The following is a 15,261-nucleotide window of genomic DNA, read 5'->3' on the forward strand; positions in this document are numbered from 1 at the left end:
ACAGCATGGTAACTTTTATAATCCAACAGAGTCACCTAATATGTTTATAAAAGACTTATATTGTGGGTAATCACATTGGAGTAGATTTAACAATGTGTTATGAAATGTGTGCTCAAAATTGTTTTCAAATGTATTCCAAAAATAATCTGAAAAAAAGGTCAAGATCAATGCGGAAAACCTTTGGCCTGTTACTTGTAAAGTACCAGATTAATAGTATATTCCTTTTGAATTCTGACACCTACCTACAGAGTATATATACAGATTACACTATGTTGTGTCTTTATTTTCATCTCAGTCTAGGAAATATTGTTTTTATTCAAAACAAGAGGACTGTGTAAATGAGGTAACAATTCCTCTATTTGTGTGTGCTTACCACCTTTTTCAGCTTTACACTATATTAATTTGTACTTCGAAAAAAAGGCATGATTAATATTAAATGAGATATGCCCACCAAAAGCAACACAGAACAAGACAATGGTTCAGGATACTGCCTTACTGTAGCAAACAAAAGTTTGTAAAAGGACCACACACAGGTGAGCAATGTTTTGGCCGTATGTGAAAGCATTAAGACAAAGACCATCACATATGGCCAAGATGTTGCTCACCTCTAAAAAAATGTGTAGTGCTGAAGCAGTAAGCATATATGATGGATTATTCTTTTCTTTTGACACAATACTGGATTGCAGGATTGCTGTGCACCCTCAGATAATCAAACACCTTATAATGTATGTTGGTCACTTATATCCTTATGCTGTAAAAAAAACCAATGCAAAGTCAAACAGAGATGGTAGAGGAGCAAATGTGGTAAAACGTGGTCGTATTGATATATCGAGCTAGGGCTCAAACTTTCCACTTGTCCACTAGTCATTGGTGAGTGAGAAGTTATCCACGACAAATAGAAATCCATCCCTGGTAAGTGTGCCATGAATCCTTTAGACTTGCAGTGGTGGTTAGTGATTTTGGGCTGGGCTGGGCTGGTAGCCTAGAACTTGAAATTTGACCCCAAGGACACAATTGTAATTCTGAGCAATTTGCCATTTAAGGCTATAAATTTAGAAACATTTAGAAACATTTAAATGACAGTGACTGTGGTCATCCTTCAAATTATAAACCTAATGGCATCAAAATGACTGATACACTATATGAGCTTGCCATAGGTTACTGGCCACCACAGTTGATATATTACTAACATAAAACAGGAACATGCTAAGTTTGTCTAATTTATTAAACATTCTTAAATAAACATGCCATGTCATTGATGTGGTATGTGTTAGTGCCCTGTGTGAGCTGGCACCGAACTCAAGACCAATATTCTAATGCTGCAGGCCTGCAAAATCCTCTCTAAATGCATTTCTGTTGTCTAGATGATAATTATCCTCCAAGGGAAATCATCAGGTTTTAATATCTCAAAGGCTTACTAACCCAATTAATGCTACTCATGCTAAATTATCTAATTAAATGATATTGTGCACGGCATCTATTCGGAAAAACTGCCACAATTATGTACAAAAGAGCTACTGGTCATGTTAAAAACGAACAGGAAATCCACCCATAAAATGCTTGAAATGGGGACGTTGCTTTATTTTGATATTGCTGGCTTTGTGTGCAGGACCAAGGAAGGGACGCACATGGATATCCAAATCAAGTCACCAATAATTGAGTTTCTTGTTAATCTGTCTATGGACCATGCACTGTTATATGTGATGCAAACCCTTACCCATATTTGTAAAGGTCATTGCTTAAAATGCCTTATGATGATAATGCAGTTTCATTATAATAAGGCCAAACATGAATATATTTATAGTCATTTATATAGCGCCAACATTTACAAATATAAAAAGTTTTTTTTCTGACAAAATTTAAATTACTTCTTGAGATTATAATCTATGATGAAGGGGTAGAGGAACACAAGTTGAAAAACAGTATATCAGACTGGAGGATGGATTGATGGATAAGATGCCCGTGCCAAAATAAGTTAGTAAAAGTGGTGGTGAACACTGACAGAATGCACTATGTGATTATACTCATTTTTTCTTAGGTCTCTATAAAAAATCCTTGTTTTTGAATGAAAGCTGACATAAAGACCCTCTATAGCCTTCCTTGTATAAATTCCATGTGTGCACAATGCTCTTATTGCAGAAAGTATCAACAACAAGGTAGTCAAGATTACTAGAAATGGCTTTTAAATACACAGTACTTAATAAACAAGGCAGAGGGAGCTGTTTATTGTTGACTCGGTAAAACCAATATTCAGTCCAATTAAAGAGAAGCTGTCATTAATTGCTATACAAAAAGATAATCAGGGATCAATCAGGGAATGGTTAGGAATTCAAAGTGAATTTTAAAATTAGGGCCAAAATAGTCCTAGTGGAAAGATTCTCCATGTGAACTATGCTTCTACTTTGGCTATTTTTGCCTTGAAATTTTGAATTCACCTTGAATTCCTGACAATTCCCACTTATTCAAGCCCTTTGTTTAACATCTTTGTATGGCACTTTAAAAGCCCCTTTGTAAGACCCTGTAAAATGAAGATTAAAATTACCAGGAATCCACCGACTTCATCACTCATAGAGAAGCATTACATGCACTGAGCCAGCAAGAGCAGGACTGTGGGTGAACACGGGGAGGGATGGGGAAAAAAACCTAAGCCACGTGTGCCAGGGTGCAACTACCTCCGGCACAAAAGTGCAAATATCTCAGTGTGTGTAGATTTCGAGCAGAAACTCTTCACATACAGACTTCTACCATCATGACCACTTCTAAAAGCAGAATGGCTTATCCTAGTTGGAGTAGCCCTTTAAGTGAATAACTCGGTATATTTATTATAGCCTATGTGTGCATTATTTTGTACTGCGTATATAAGTAAATACCTATTTTCAATGCATTTCCTGGCTTACACTTGCTCAGTGTTATCAGCCATCTTTAAGACCTCTTTGATCAGATAACAGGAATTTGTGGCTAAAGACTAAGTGGTAGTGTGCATTCACAAGTCCTGACATCACATTAAGTCCCAGGGATCTTAAAAACATGCTCTGGGATGGTTTTAGCTATTTGTTGAATATAGTAATTGGCTGGGCAAGTGTTGATTCTGACCAAAGAAGACTTTAACAAAGATGCGTGCTCCCACGAATGACAAACCAGGGAATGCACTAAAAAACATTTTTTTTTTATATGTATGCATTAGAAAATATTATGCACACAATGAAATATTACATGAAATAGACTTGGAGATTACATTTTTCCAAATTTGGCTGATGGGGTGAATTGAACTCTGAGCCGAAATGTAGCCGAATCACGAACCAAACAAATGAATTAGCATGTTTGGTTTGATCCATGATTTGGAATTCAGCCTATGGTGTAACAAAAAAACCAGCTGAATGATGGCTAAAAAGAAGGTGACTGATTGCTAAGGTGCAGCCACTAAATGTTGGTTTTATTCACAGATCAAATGTGAATGGATCTATAAAGAGAGAAAAAAGAGATACGTATTTCTTTTTTACTGTTCCTCCTCTTTTCCCTCTATTGGTTACTTTTTCTTACTTGATCTGTGAACAAAATATTTTGCATAAATTTTGCAGTACACTGATTGGCCCATTTTTAAGCCCTTTTGGTTTATTTGATTTATTTTTCTGAATCTTTTTTCGTCAATGAAATTTGGACAAGCCAAACCACTATATGGCCAAACATTCACTGTCTCAAATGTATTCAATATTTTTATATGAAGTGGTTTGGATGCAAACTAATTTTTCCTTGTGCACAAGTCAAATTTTTATTTTTTTTTATTTTAAATAATAATAACATATTATAACACTTTGACTTCCTTTGGTATATGCTCTTACTAGACTAAAGGGATCATGGACTGAAGAGAGAATGCATTTCTAGATTTCCTGAGGAGTTTTACTCATGCCAAACAAAACTATATAAAGCAAAATCTAGCACAATTAGATGAGATTACACCAATAAAGCAGCAGACAGACAGAAGTTTATTTCCTAGGAAAAGACTAAAATACAGCTTCTGTACTCTAGACAAATCCATCTGGTTTAGACAATTAAGGGATTAACTCAACAACATGCTTTCGTTCCATTGCTGGCTGGCAGTATTATACACCTTCTTGTCAGTGCTTTGGGTTTTCAAAAAGATAGCAATTCCACAGGACTAAGCAGAACAAATAAATGGCATTTCATGGTGGCATAGTGTCAAGGATAAGAATAATGCACTCACCCCAGGTAAAGTTTTAATATTGTGCAATGCGTTCTGTGCTTCCAGTGCAGCTTTTCTTGTATAAAATGTTACGAAACAACAACCTGCGGAGGACACAGAGAAAATGATTAGGTAAAAACGATAAAAAAGTTCAAGAAATAGACTGAAAGTGAAGATAAATGGCCTATTGAACGTGGCATTTTTAAGCACATTAAAATAGAAGGTTAACCCATGTAGTGAACGTTTATCTGGCAATCGGCATTACTTGAAGAACAATTTAGTGCAATGTACAATTTGTCACTTGCTGGCTACACATCTAATGGCTGGATTTACACCTGCTAATGCTAAGCAGCACTTTAGTCCTCCACAAACCGAGAACATAAACATGGGGGTTTATTCACTACACAGTGAATTGTAGCAAAAGGAATAATCAATTGCAAAATTTAAGCTAAAATAACCAATTTGAGGTCGAGTAAGAGATCTGTTTGTTTTTTTAATTTAGCCATTGTAGCTTACATTTTATTTTTCACTGTTTAGTGAATAAATCATTAAAATGCTTGTATAAGATTGCAAATACCAATAGATGCATTCAGTGAGGGACAAAATGCTGCATTATGGCCACTGACCTCTGATGTCTTTTTATTTAAAGGAGCATTCAAGTATATTTGCAGCCACTCAGCATTCATCTTTCATTGCTATCAAAGGCTTTTTAAATGTTTAATAGGTGGGAAAAATCTGATATCCAGGAAAGTCTGTTCTGTATACTGCTGTCAATGTCTCATTGCATTTTTTTTCCAGAATACTTTCCTCTGTTTTTGTCTAGAGTTTAGCAAAAACACAGAAAGAAAAGACAATATCTCAATTTTAAAAACTATCTCTTTTTTCCCCCCTCCTTTCTCTTATTATAGTACCAGGCATTTCTACCTTAAAGTTGCCTTCCAAATGATAAAGAAACTATTTCTAAATATTTTGACTGCCTCTAAAACTTGCCATCAAACCTACTGACACATAACTGAGAAAACAGTATTATATCATAATGTGTCCACCTTTCCAACGTGATTTCCAGTGATATATGGCCCACCTCTTGAAAAGGTGGACCGAGCTCAACCAAATAACTTTTTCCTAACGTCTCTATAATAGGACACCATCCCTTTAAAGGTAATCATATAAAACTGAAAATGAATCTAGGAGACAGGAAAACAATTATATAGTGCATATTTATTTTATATCGTATTTCTATAAGGCTGATCAAAGTTGAGGACATGTAACAAATATGCTGGCCATTAAAAGAAGGGCATTTTTGCATGAGATTCAGTAAAACATTTACAATAACACTTACAAATACTATGTTACTTAAATATTGGATATGTACTCATTAGATGCCTATAGGATCGTTTTCCCTTTCCAAGTATACAGTCAGTGTAAAAAAAAAAAAAAAAAAAAAAAAAAAAAAATCCCTCCTGTTTTCCAGAAGGTGGCTCTTGTGAGCTAAATCTCACTTCTGTTCTTTGTCTACTAAAGACACTTCTTTTAACTTCATATAAGACTATAAATCACAGGTCATAAACATGTAGAACAATTCACATAGCATTTAACAGAAGATCCAAATGCCTGCTTTGCATACATTAGAATGTGCAGTAAAGTCACATTTTTTGTTTTGCTTACTTGGTCTATTTCAATTAATCTGTTTAATTAATGTGAATTGGATTATTGCAGATATTACAGCTGGAAGATAGAATATAAATAAAACACATCTTATATGGAAGGGAATCCGTGTTAGTAGTTATTGCACGAAATGGATTTCATTACAGAAATACACATGGATGATATATGTAAGGATTTTTTTTCAATTCTAATTCCTTTGTGATCCCTCAACATATAGGAGTTATTTAAAGGACCACTCTAGGCACCCGGACCACTTCAGCTTAATGAGGTGGTCTGGGTGCCAGGTCCTTCTAGGGTTAACCCATTTTTTCATAAACATAGCAGTTTCAGAGAAACTGCTATGTTTATGAATGGGTTAAGCCTTCCCCCTATGTCCTCTAGTGGCTGTCTCATTGACAGCCACTAGAGGCGCTTGCGTGCTTCTCACTGTGATTTTCACAGTGAGAGCACGCCAGCGTCCATAGGAAAGCATTATGAATGCTTTCCTATGTGACCGGCTGAATGCGCGCGCAGCTCTTGCCGCGCGTGCGCATTCAGCCGACGGGGAGGAGAAGAGGAGGATCGGAGGAGGAGAGCAGGAGGAGATCTCTCCGCCCAGCGCTGGAAAAAGGTAAGATTTAACCCCTTTCCCCTTTCCAGAGCCGGGCGGGAGGGGGTCCCTGAGGGTGGGGGCACCCTCAGGGCACTCTAGTGCCAGGAAAACGAGTATGCTTTCCTGGCACTAGAGTGGTCCTTTAATGTTTTGACTTCATTATTTGATTTGCTTTCAAATCTGTCGCAGTGAGGTCACACTCAGCACCTTATAGACGTAAACGGATGTGTGATGTCATTGTAGTTCAACTAATTTAAGCCTCAATTTAATTATTTTGAATACGCTTTTCAAATTATCACAATCTGTTAGAAACACTTTGTGTAATTTCTCTACACAAGTCACCTTTAAAGTTTATGGAAAATTCTGTAAGTAAATCATCTGAAAGGTTTTTCTAACGGATTGTGATCATTTGAAAATGTTATCCAAAATAATTAAATTGAAACTATAAAGCAGGAACCCAAATCATTTTTTTTTTTTTTTAAATGGTGTAAATTAAAACATACATTGTGCAACTTTAAATAGTTATTTTACAAATTTACAACTTCCAACATCTAGAATCAATAGGGGGCATACATAATCATGTTATGGTATGTTTTATATGTAATAGTGCCTTTGTTAATTTTAGGATTTATTGTAAAAAACTGAGCTAGTTATTTTCTTACTGGCAGAGGATTTTTACCCCAACACGTAGGAAAGTGAAAACCCACAAAAAGTGGATCCAAAAGACTTATTACAGAGCCTTAGAATGACCGGACTTAACCTATTTTAACAGCAAGAAACAAAGTCAGGGTAAACCAAGGTCAGGTAAACAGAAATACACAGAGTATATACAAAGTCGGGTCAGGATACCAGAAAATCACGCGTCAACTACGAAGCCGAGTCAGGATACCAGAAATCACAATTCAAAATAGAAAGCGAAGGTCAAGATAAAAGAAATCACAAGTCAAATATGAGCCAAGGTCAATAACAGGAATACAACAAGAGAGACTTATATATAGCACGATAGGGCAATGAGTAAGGGCTAGAACAGGCCTTAAATAGGTTAAGAAAAAATCCTATTGGTCCACGCCATCTTTGCGACCTCAAACAGCATGGGGTCATCTAGACAGCGCAGTCCCATTAAAGGCGTGATGTCATGGGAATATAATTATTTAAGGATCTGCAGTTCAGTCCGCAAACCAGCAGAGGGAGCCTTTTGTGGAACCGAAGGTGAGTATACTATTCAGGCCACGTGGCCATGTGGAGTGCTCGGACCATGCGGCCTGAGGACTGCAGTAGTGCGACCATGTGGTGTGTTCTGCCCACGTAGCCCGAAGAGTGGAGCGATGCAAGTGCCAGGTACAGGTAAGTTTGTGAAGCTTACATATACCAGTCATATAAAGACAATTATATACAGTATAAAGGGATAACCAGCACTCACTGACTTTTGAAGTTAAAAGGTGTAGTCTTTATTGAAGATTCATTAAAACAGGACCGTTTCAGACCCTGTTCGGGACTTTTATCAGGATAAGGTTACCAGATGAAAGTCCCGAACAGGGACTGAAACGTCGGTCCTGTTTGAATGAATCTTCAATAAAGACAACACTTTTTAACTTCAAAGGTCTGTGAGTGCTGGTCATCCCTTAATACTGTATGTATTGCCTTCCCATGACTGCAAGCACCCGGCTACTTTAATTCAGAGCTCGAGTGCAAGGACCCTCTGAAATGTATATATATATAGTTAATGGGGATAACATATGGAATGCCTATATATTTATAGTCCTATACAATCCAAATAGTACCATTATTAATATTTATTCCCTACCGAAAAATGAAAACTCTGTGCATGCAATAGCATAGTACATCCGCTTGGTATATGCTTATGCAAAGGATTCTATTCAAAGAATAGTGGCAATGAAATTATGAATGTCAAAATTCAGGCTAAAATAGTTGATTTACAAAAATTCTCCAATTTATCTATAGTCATAGTTTGGCTATTTTAGCTAACGTTCTATCATCCGGTTTTTATTTTGCTGCAATTCACTGTTTAGTGAATAAAGCCTCATGCAAAGGACCCCATCAGCATATTAGAATAAGCGGGCATCAATGAATAAATAGTAATTAACAGGAAAACATCTGGCCTCTGAGTTTAAAGTAATTGTTGAATTGCTATCAATCGACATTGGTACATATGATTATTTTATTATTTTATTTTTTATTATAAACAGGCATTCATTATTAATGTATCTGCAGAACTTCTATTTAATACCTATTGCTGCTGGAAATTAATTTGTTATTAATGTTACAATTTCCTTCAATACTGAAGGAGTTAAATAGGTCAGAGACCCCCTGCCATGATGAATATTTCCCCATTTTCCATAATTACAAGTAATTGCAGTAGAGATATTGGAGGTCCCGTTTGTATTAACACAGACCAACTCAATTTCATAGTTTAATATACTAAAAATGGAGTATATGAAAAAATTAAACTCAAATTTATTTCACTCATTTAGGTATCATGAGGTCAGTTACAGATCAGTGGATAAGCTGATTAAAATCTTTTGATGTTATAATAAATGCAGTATGTTAATTCCATTCCAGAAAAAAAAAAGTTTATTACATGAACACACTTTCCTATATTGATTAAATGGTTTAAAGTATAAAATACATCAGGGGGTTCTACTCAAGACAGAGATTATGTATATTAAAAGAAAATCAAGTCATTAAAAGAGCAGATATAATGTGGAACACTCCTAGGAAATGACATGGAATGAAGCCACTCAACCCCACAGCAGGTTTATTTAGCTTGTGCGAGTGTTACATTAGCAATATATCCCTATTAACAACCATGGGTCATTTAATATGCCAGCAGTGAATAGCATTGACTTACTACTCCATCTGCCTTACATATTTATCTTCTGCCCCAGTTACCATTCAATCTTATTGCCATATTTGACTTATGACCCACCTCTATCACACCTAAATGTAGCTCCTAATCTCATCATGAGTGTGATACATCAATACTGAAGTCTTGTCCCATTTCAATGCCTCATTCAAAGACCATTTCCAGCCCTTCTTCATCTCACATCATCACTTCACCATATTTCATATCTCTATTCAACACAACATTCCATTTACTATTTTTTGCCACCTCTCTGATGCCTAATCTGTCTCCCATGTCCATGCATTCCTATATCGTGCTACTAATTCCAACGATCACATTGTTGCACCTCAACCACCTTCCAGCATTACAGTTCCTTAGACAGATTTAATGTATTATTCTATCCAGATCTCTATTTGAGGAAGGCACAATCATACCTCCAGTACCATCCGTAATAACTATCAGCATCTTTCCTTACTTAAAAACTCTTGTGGTCCTAAATACTATAGGTTATAAAAGTTCATCACACTTGGGCTTTCTAGGTACTTGAAATACATAAACAGTGGCTCTAAAAGAGCATCTTATAAACCTCTTGCACTTAAAGGACAACTCTAGGCACCCAGACCACTTCAGCTTAATGAAGTGGTCTGGGTGCCTGGTCCCTCTAGGATTAACCCTTTTTATTATAAACATATCAGTTTCAGAGAAACTGCTATGTTTATAATAGGGTTAATCCAGCCTCCAAATCCTCGAGTGGCTGTCTCACTGACAGCCGCTAGAGGCGCTTGCGTGATTCTCACTGTGAAAATCACAGTGAGAGCACGCAAGAGACCATAGGAAAGCATTGTAAATGCTTTCCTATGAGACCGGCTGAATGCGCACGCAGCTCTTGCCGCGTATGCGCATTCAGCCGAAAGGGAGGATCGGAGGGCGGAGAGGAGGAGGAGAGCTTCCCTCCCGGCGCTGGAGAAAGAGGTAAGTTTAACCCCTTCCTCACACCAGAGCCCGGCGGGAAGGGGGCCCTGAGGGTGGGGGCACCCTCAGGGCACTAAAGTGCCAGGAAAACGAGTATGTTTTCCTGGCACTATAGTGGTCCTTTAACCCCTTAAGGACACATGACATGTGTGACATGTCATGATTTCCTTTTATTCCAGAAGTTTGGTCCTTAAGGGGTTAAGCAATATCCCATTGTCTCACACTACTGAAAGAGAATTATAAAGCTGTCCAGGAATGCTGGGAATTAGAGGATGTCATTGCATCATTTGAGGATGTGCCAAATGTATGTGGAGCCTTAAGTGGATGCCACATTTGTAATCTTAACCATTATATTGACAGTATAGAAGTAAAGTGAATTAGAGATAAAAAATATAGAAATATTTAAATGATCTGAGTACATTATCTGTAAGACTATATTGTGGAGATGGGATTTTATTTTCTACGCAGTGAGCAGTGTGATTATATAATTTGCATAACATGCTTTTTATTGCTTGTTATTGAGTTCACATATTTATTAATGAGTATATTTATGAGAAAGATCTTACACTCATAGTTATTTGCTAATTACACAAGAAATAGGATTGACTGAAAGATCCTAGACTACTTGCATCCAATACTGAGAATTGTGGGAGGAAGGGATCAATTGGAAAACCTGCAAATTAGGGACATTCAGAGGTTCATTTTTATATGCATGATATTTCTATTTAAAATGCATACTGTTTCCCTTTAATTTTCGAGCGTTTGGATGTACTGAACTCAGAGAATGATTACAATATCATGGGTCCATAGGCAGGCCACTCCCCCCCCCCCCCCCAAATTTCCATTCTTCACATAAGGCTGGTTAATGGGGCCATACAAATTCATGGTTCCAGGGCCCATGTATAAGCCCTGAGCCCTATTCAGCTGTCTAGGGTCGCCTTATGGTTAATTCTGCTCGGACTGTGCAGTACTACTTTATTGAATTATGCTTATTGCATCTTAACTAACAGGCCTCCCAAGAATGCAGTTTATCTTAGCTGCATGTTAAAAACCCTGATGAATACACACAAATAATCATAAAACCATTTTCACATGTAAAATGTAATACATTACTGCTGCTACTTAAATGCAGGCACAATAGATGTTCATTTATTTTTATTTAAATCTAGATTTAAATCAGCCTTCAAGGACAGTTATTTTGCATCTTAGTATATACATAAGTGCCTGTTAAAAGTGTATTTTTTATACTCTCTGCCATTTTACATTAACATATGCTGAATATAACAGACTATTTAGACTTTTAAATATATATTCATATTTTTACTTCATTTTCACACATTCAGAATTCAACAATTCCACTAGGAACTAAGCTTTCTGAGAAGCTTGAATAGAGTGACCGTTCATAGAATACCCACTGTATTTCCTTCTAGTAGTTAAGAGGTTAAATCATCTAGACATGCTAATAATTAAATGATCTGATTTTCCTCCCTTACCCTTCAAACAAACCAGCTGCAACAACTCAGCTACTAGAAGAGGAGGGGTGGGGTGAGAACTGAATAATTATATTTGTGAACAAATCCTTCTGCATACCAAAACGGATCTGGTTTAGGCAAATGAAATGACACAATATAAATGCAAATTATTATTACGACTATCATTTCCTCAACCTGCCCAATCAATTTAGGAACTGTATAATCTGAACTCACTTCCCATAAACAGTATTATTTTATGATGCTGATTAAACTTAACAGAAACAATACTCAAGACTTCATTGCATGTGGAAAAAATATATCCAATGTCTCTGTAATAATCGAACAACAAAAGTCACCTCCAAGAAATCCCTTTTGATAAATGAATTTCTATTATTACCTAGAGTAACCAGGTGGATTAAACTAAAAAAAATAGCAAACTAAAAAACAAGAAAACCCCTAAAGAAACACAAAGGAATAATCACATTTGACTCCAGTATATATTTTACTAAAGACAGAATTGCTGTGAATTTAAAGTAAATTCAAAGTGAATTTCAAATTTAAGGCCAATGAAGCTGAAGTGGGAAAATCTCCAAGTCAGTTATCCTTCTAGTTTGACTAGTTTGGTATAACATTTTAAATTCACTTTGAATTCCTGATAATTCTCATTTTAGTAAATAATCATGACAAACTTCATGGGTAGCCAAGCATTGGGCGTTGAATCCGAGAGTCAAGAAATGACCAGTGTGAATGTAATATTATGCCCGTGGGCCCTCATTAACATGCTACCTACACTGCATTTCTGTATGCTGTGGAATGACTTGGAACATACTAACCCAGTTATTGTTCTGTCCCTGCAATTATTTGCACCACATCTTGGAAACCTATTCATATTTTTTTTAAACTAAATAAAATACAATTCTAATTATAAAAAATAAGAACCCGCTGTGTGCCATGCAGCAACCCAAATGAGTGTCTGTCAGGTACACAGTAAAATCCATTAATCCATTACTAATTAATCAGTTTTACATTAATGTGTCTGGCTTCACTTGCAGTTTTCCCCTTGTATCAATGTCCCGATAGAAGAGGAGAGTCGATACAAGTAGAACAAAAGAAAGAAAAAAAATGTCCACATTAGTTTACATGATATCATATCTTCTGTAGGGACTTGTTATAAAATAAAAATATAAAAGACCTCGTTGCACTCTATCCCCATAGACATTTTTCAGTATTGTGTGTGTGTTTTGGTTGTTTAATCCATCAAACGCTGATTCGTAGTTAAACCTTCATTAATAAATGAATGTAGACATGTATTGGGGGAAATGTGCTTGTGTAATTGAAAAAATATTTAATCCTGAAGAGCCTTAAAAGGGTGGACAACTTTAGGTCACTGGTAGGTTAGGCTTAAAGACTTGAAATTACCTGTTTTCAGGAATAGGCTGCTAGGATCTTGAATCTTATTACTTGTAGAACAACCATGTGCATTAAAAAAATGTTACTCTCTCACACTCACTAATCAACCAAAACTTTCTCGTTTATCCTGTTACATGCATTCAAGGTGAAGAAGAAGCAGAGTGTGATTATTGCTGTTCTAGCAAGAAGAACAGAAGGCTTCTGTTGTTTGCTACATTTTGCATGCTTTGCTCAAACACATATAGAAGACACTAGTTGCTAAACCAGGAATTATTAATGGCTTAGAATATGGTTGGAGAGCTTCTAGAATCCATGGAACATACATGGGCAAGAGCTTTGATACGGAGCAGCTCTGTAATACTTAAACTCAGAATTGGAGAGTGGGCTTTATGTAAGCAAATGTGGTATTTCTACTAAGCATTGCTACCTAATTTTTTTTTTTTTAAATGATGTCTACGTGGTTATATCCATGACATTCCAACAGTAATACTTATTAACCCCAAAACCATTTTGTTGGGACATAAGCAGATTTTCATTATAGAAGAAAATTTAGAAACATTTTTGACATTTAGGCTTCCAGTCCCAGCTGCTTAGAGGGGTATCATCATATTGGCCTTTAAATATGCTGCCCACATGTGGGATCCACATCGAGCCAGCTGGCATAGGATAAATGCTGCCCACAAATTAGAATTCATACATCAGCAGAACTAAGGGAATTGGCTAATTATTCATGGCAGTTCCTAATGTCCTTAATTTTATTTGTGTTTATGAATGCTACACAAAGCTCAACAACATGACCCTCAACAGCTTGTTGATGCACAAAACTGGAATTTTATGAATAATATTGCAATTGCAGTTGTCCAATAGCTACACAACTGGAGGGTCCATACTCTCTAGATTAGAACCCCCAGAATACTGCATAATGAGTACATTTGGATACATTTATTAACTATGGTGTAATTCAGTAAAAGCCTTGAACTGGGCACAGGCATAAATGTCCTAAAAAGAAATCGAACAAAGAAGTTAAAGTGTAAACATGCTACAGGCCACAAATCTATGTCTATCGTTTTTAATCAAGATCAATATGATTGGCAATCATCTGGGTTTGTGTCACCTTGCTGTACTTGATTAAGTTAAGTATGATTGCCTTTCTACTAATTTTTTTGAATACTAGAATCTACACAGACAAACACTTCAGGGCTATACTGCATGCTTCTCTGTTAGTCCTGCAATATATATGTTGTAACAAGGCCAGCAAGTACATTTTTAGCTGCATGTCCAAACTTGGCCATATGGTGGCCATCTGGATTAAGTGTCACACTATGCTATTGATAATTACATTCTTTCTAACTTCTATGGACTTTCTGCAGGCTTTCTAGCTAGTCTGTAATTGTGAGATAACTTGGCATCCATATTTTTGGGCTGTTTGATTGGGCTTCCTTCCAGATGCTTTTCGTGTTTCCCACTTCATCAAAAATAGACACTATTACCCTTCTTATTTATTTTTACCTTTTAGATTAATGTGTGATATTATTTTCTGGTTTAGCCATTTGTCATACATTCACACTGTACAATCACTGCAGTAAAGGATGTAAAGAATGATTTGGAAAGTAGTAAAAAGTCATAGCTACAAATATTTTTATTTTGAATGATTGAACACATTCTCAGCAAAGAAACCCATCTGGATCTGAGCAAATCTTTTCAAATCACATCTGCTCCCCTTCTCAGGGAAATCTTTACCAAACACCTCTGGAGAACATTGCGAATCGTTCCAGATTATCAGGTTCTCAGAGATAACCTGTTTACAGATGAAGCCTCAACAGATGATGCAGGGGATGTTTTCTTAATATAAAATTATTTAAATACTCTGTCTCTCACAAAACTAATTTTGTGTACAAGCGTTCTGCTCATAGATGGATACACAAGAGATGATTCATTAGTTTGGAATTACAAAAATGTCTTATAAGGCAAATCTCTGTGACTTCTGCTTTTTTTTCGTGATTTAACATTCAGTGCTTTTGACATTTTTACATATACCACTCTAGGAAAATGAAGACATTGATTCAGAACAGAGCTGATTATATTG

At 36.3% G+C, this 15,261-nt stretch overlaps 1 protein-coding gene across 29 annotated transcripts in view; it reads right to left on the reverse strand.

Annotated features, from left to right (window-relative positions):
• Window positions 1-15,261, reverse strand: part of CELF2 (CUGBP Elav-like family member 2) — a 395,195-nt gene that overhangs the window by 149,021 nt on the left and 230,913 nt on the right. For all 29 annotated transcript variants that reach the window (XM_063448243.1, XM_063448239.1, XM_063448242.1 and 26 more), the window contains one exon: window positions 4,223-4,305. In XM_063448243.1, coding sequence (XP_063304313.1) covers window positions 4,223-4,305 — 83 coding nt within the window. The remainder of the gene's footprint in view (window positions 1-4,222; window positions 4,306-15,261) is intronic.

This window comes from Pelobates fuscus, chromosome 3, assembly GCF_036172605.1.
Source record: "Pelobates fuscus isolate aPelFus1 chromosome 3, aPelFus1.pri, whole genome shotgun sequence".
Lineage (NCBI taxonomy): Eukaryota > Metazoa > Chordata > Amphibia > Anura > Pelobatidae > Pelobates > Pelobates fuscus.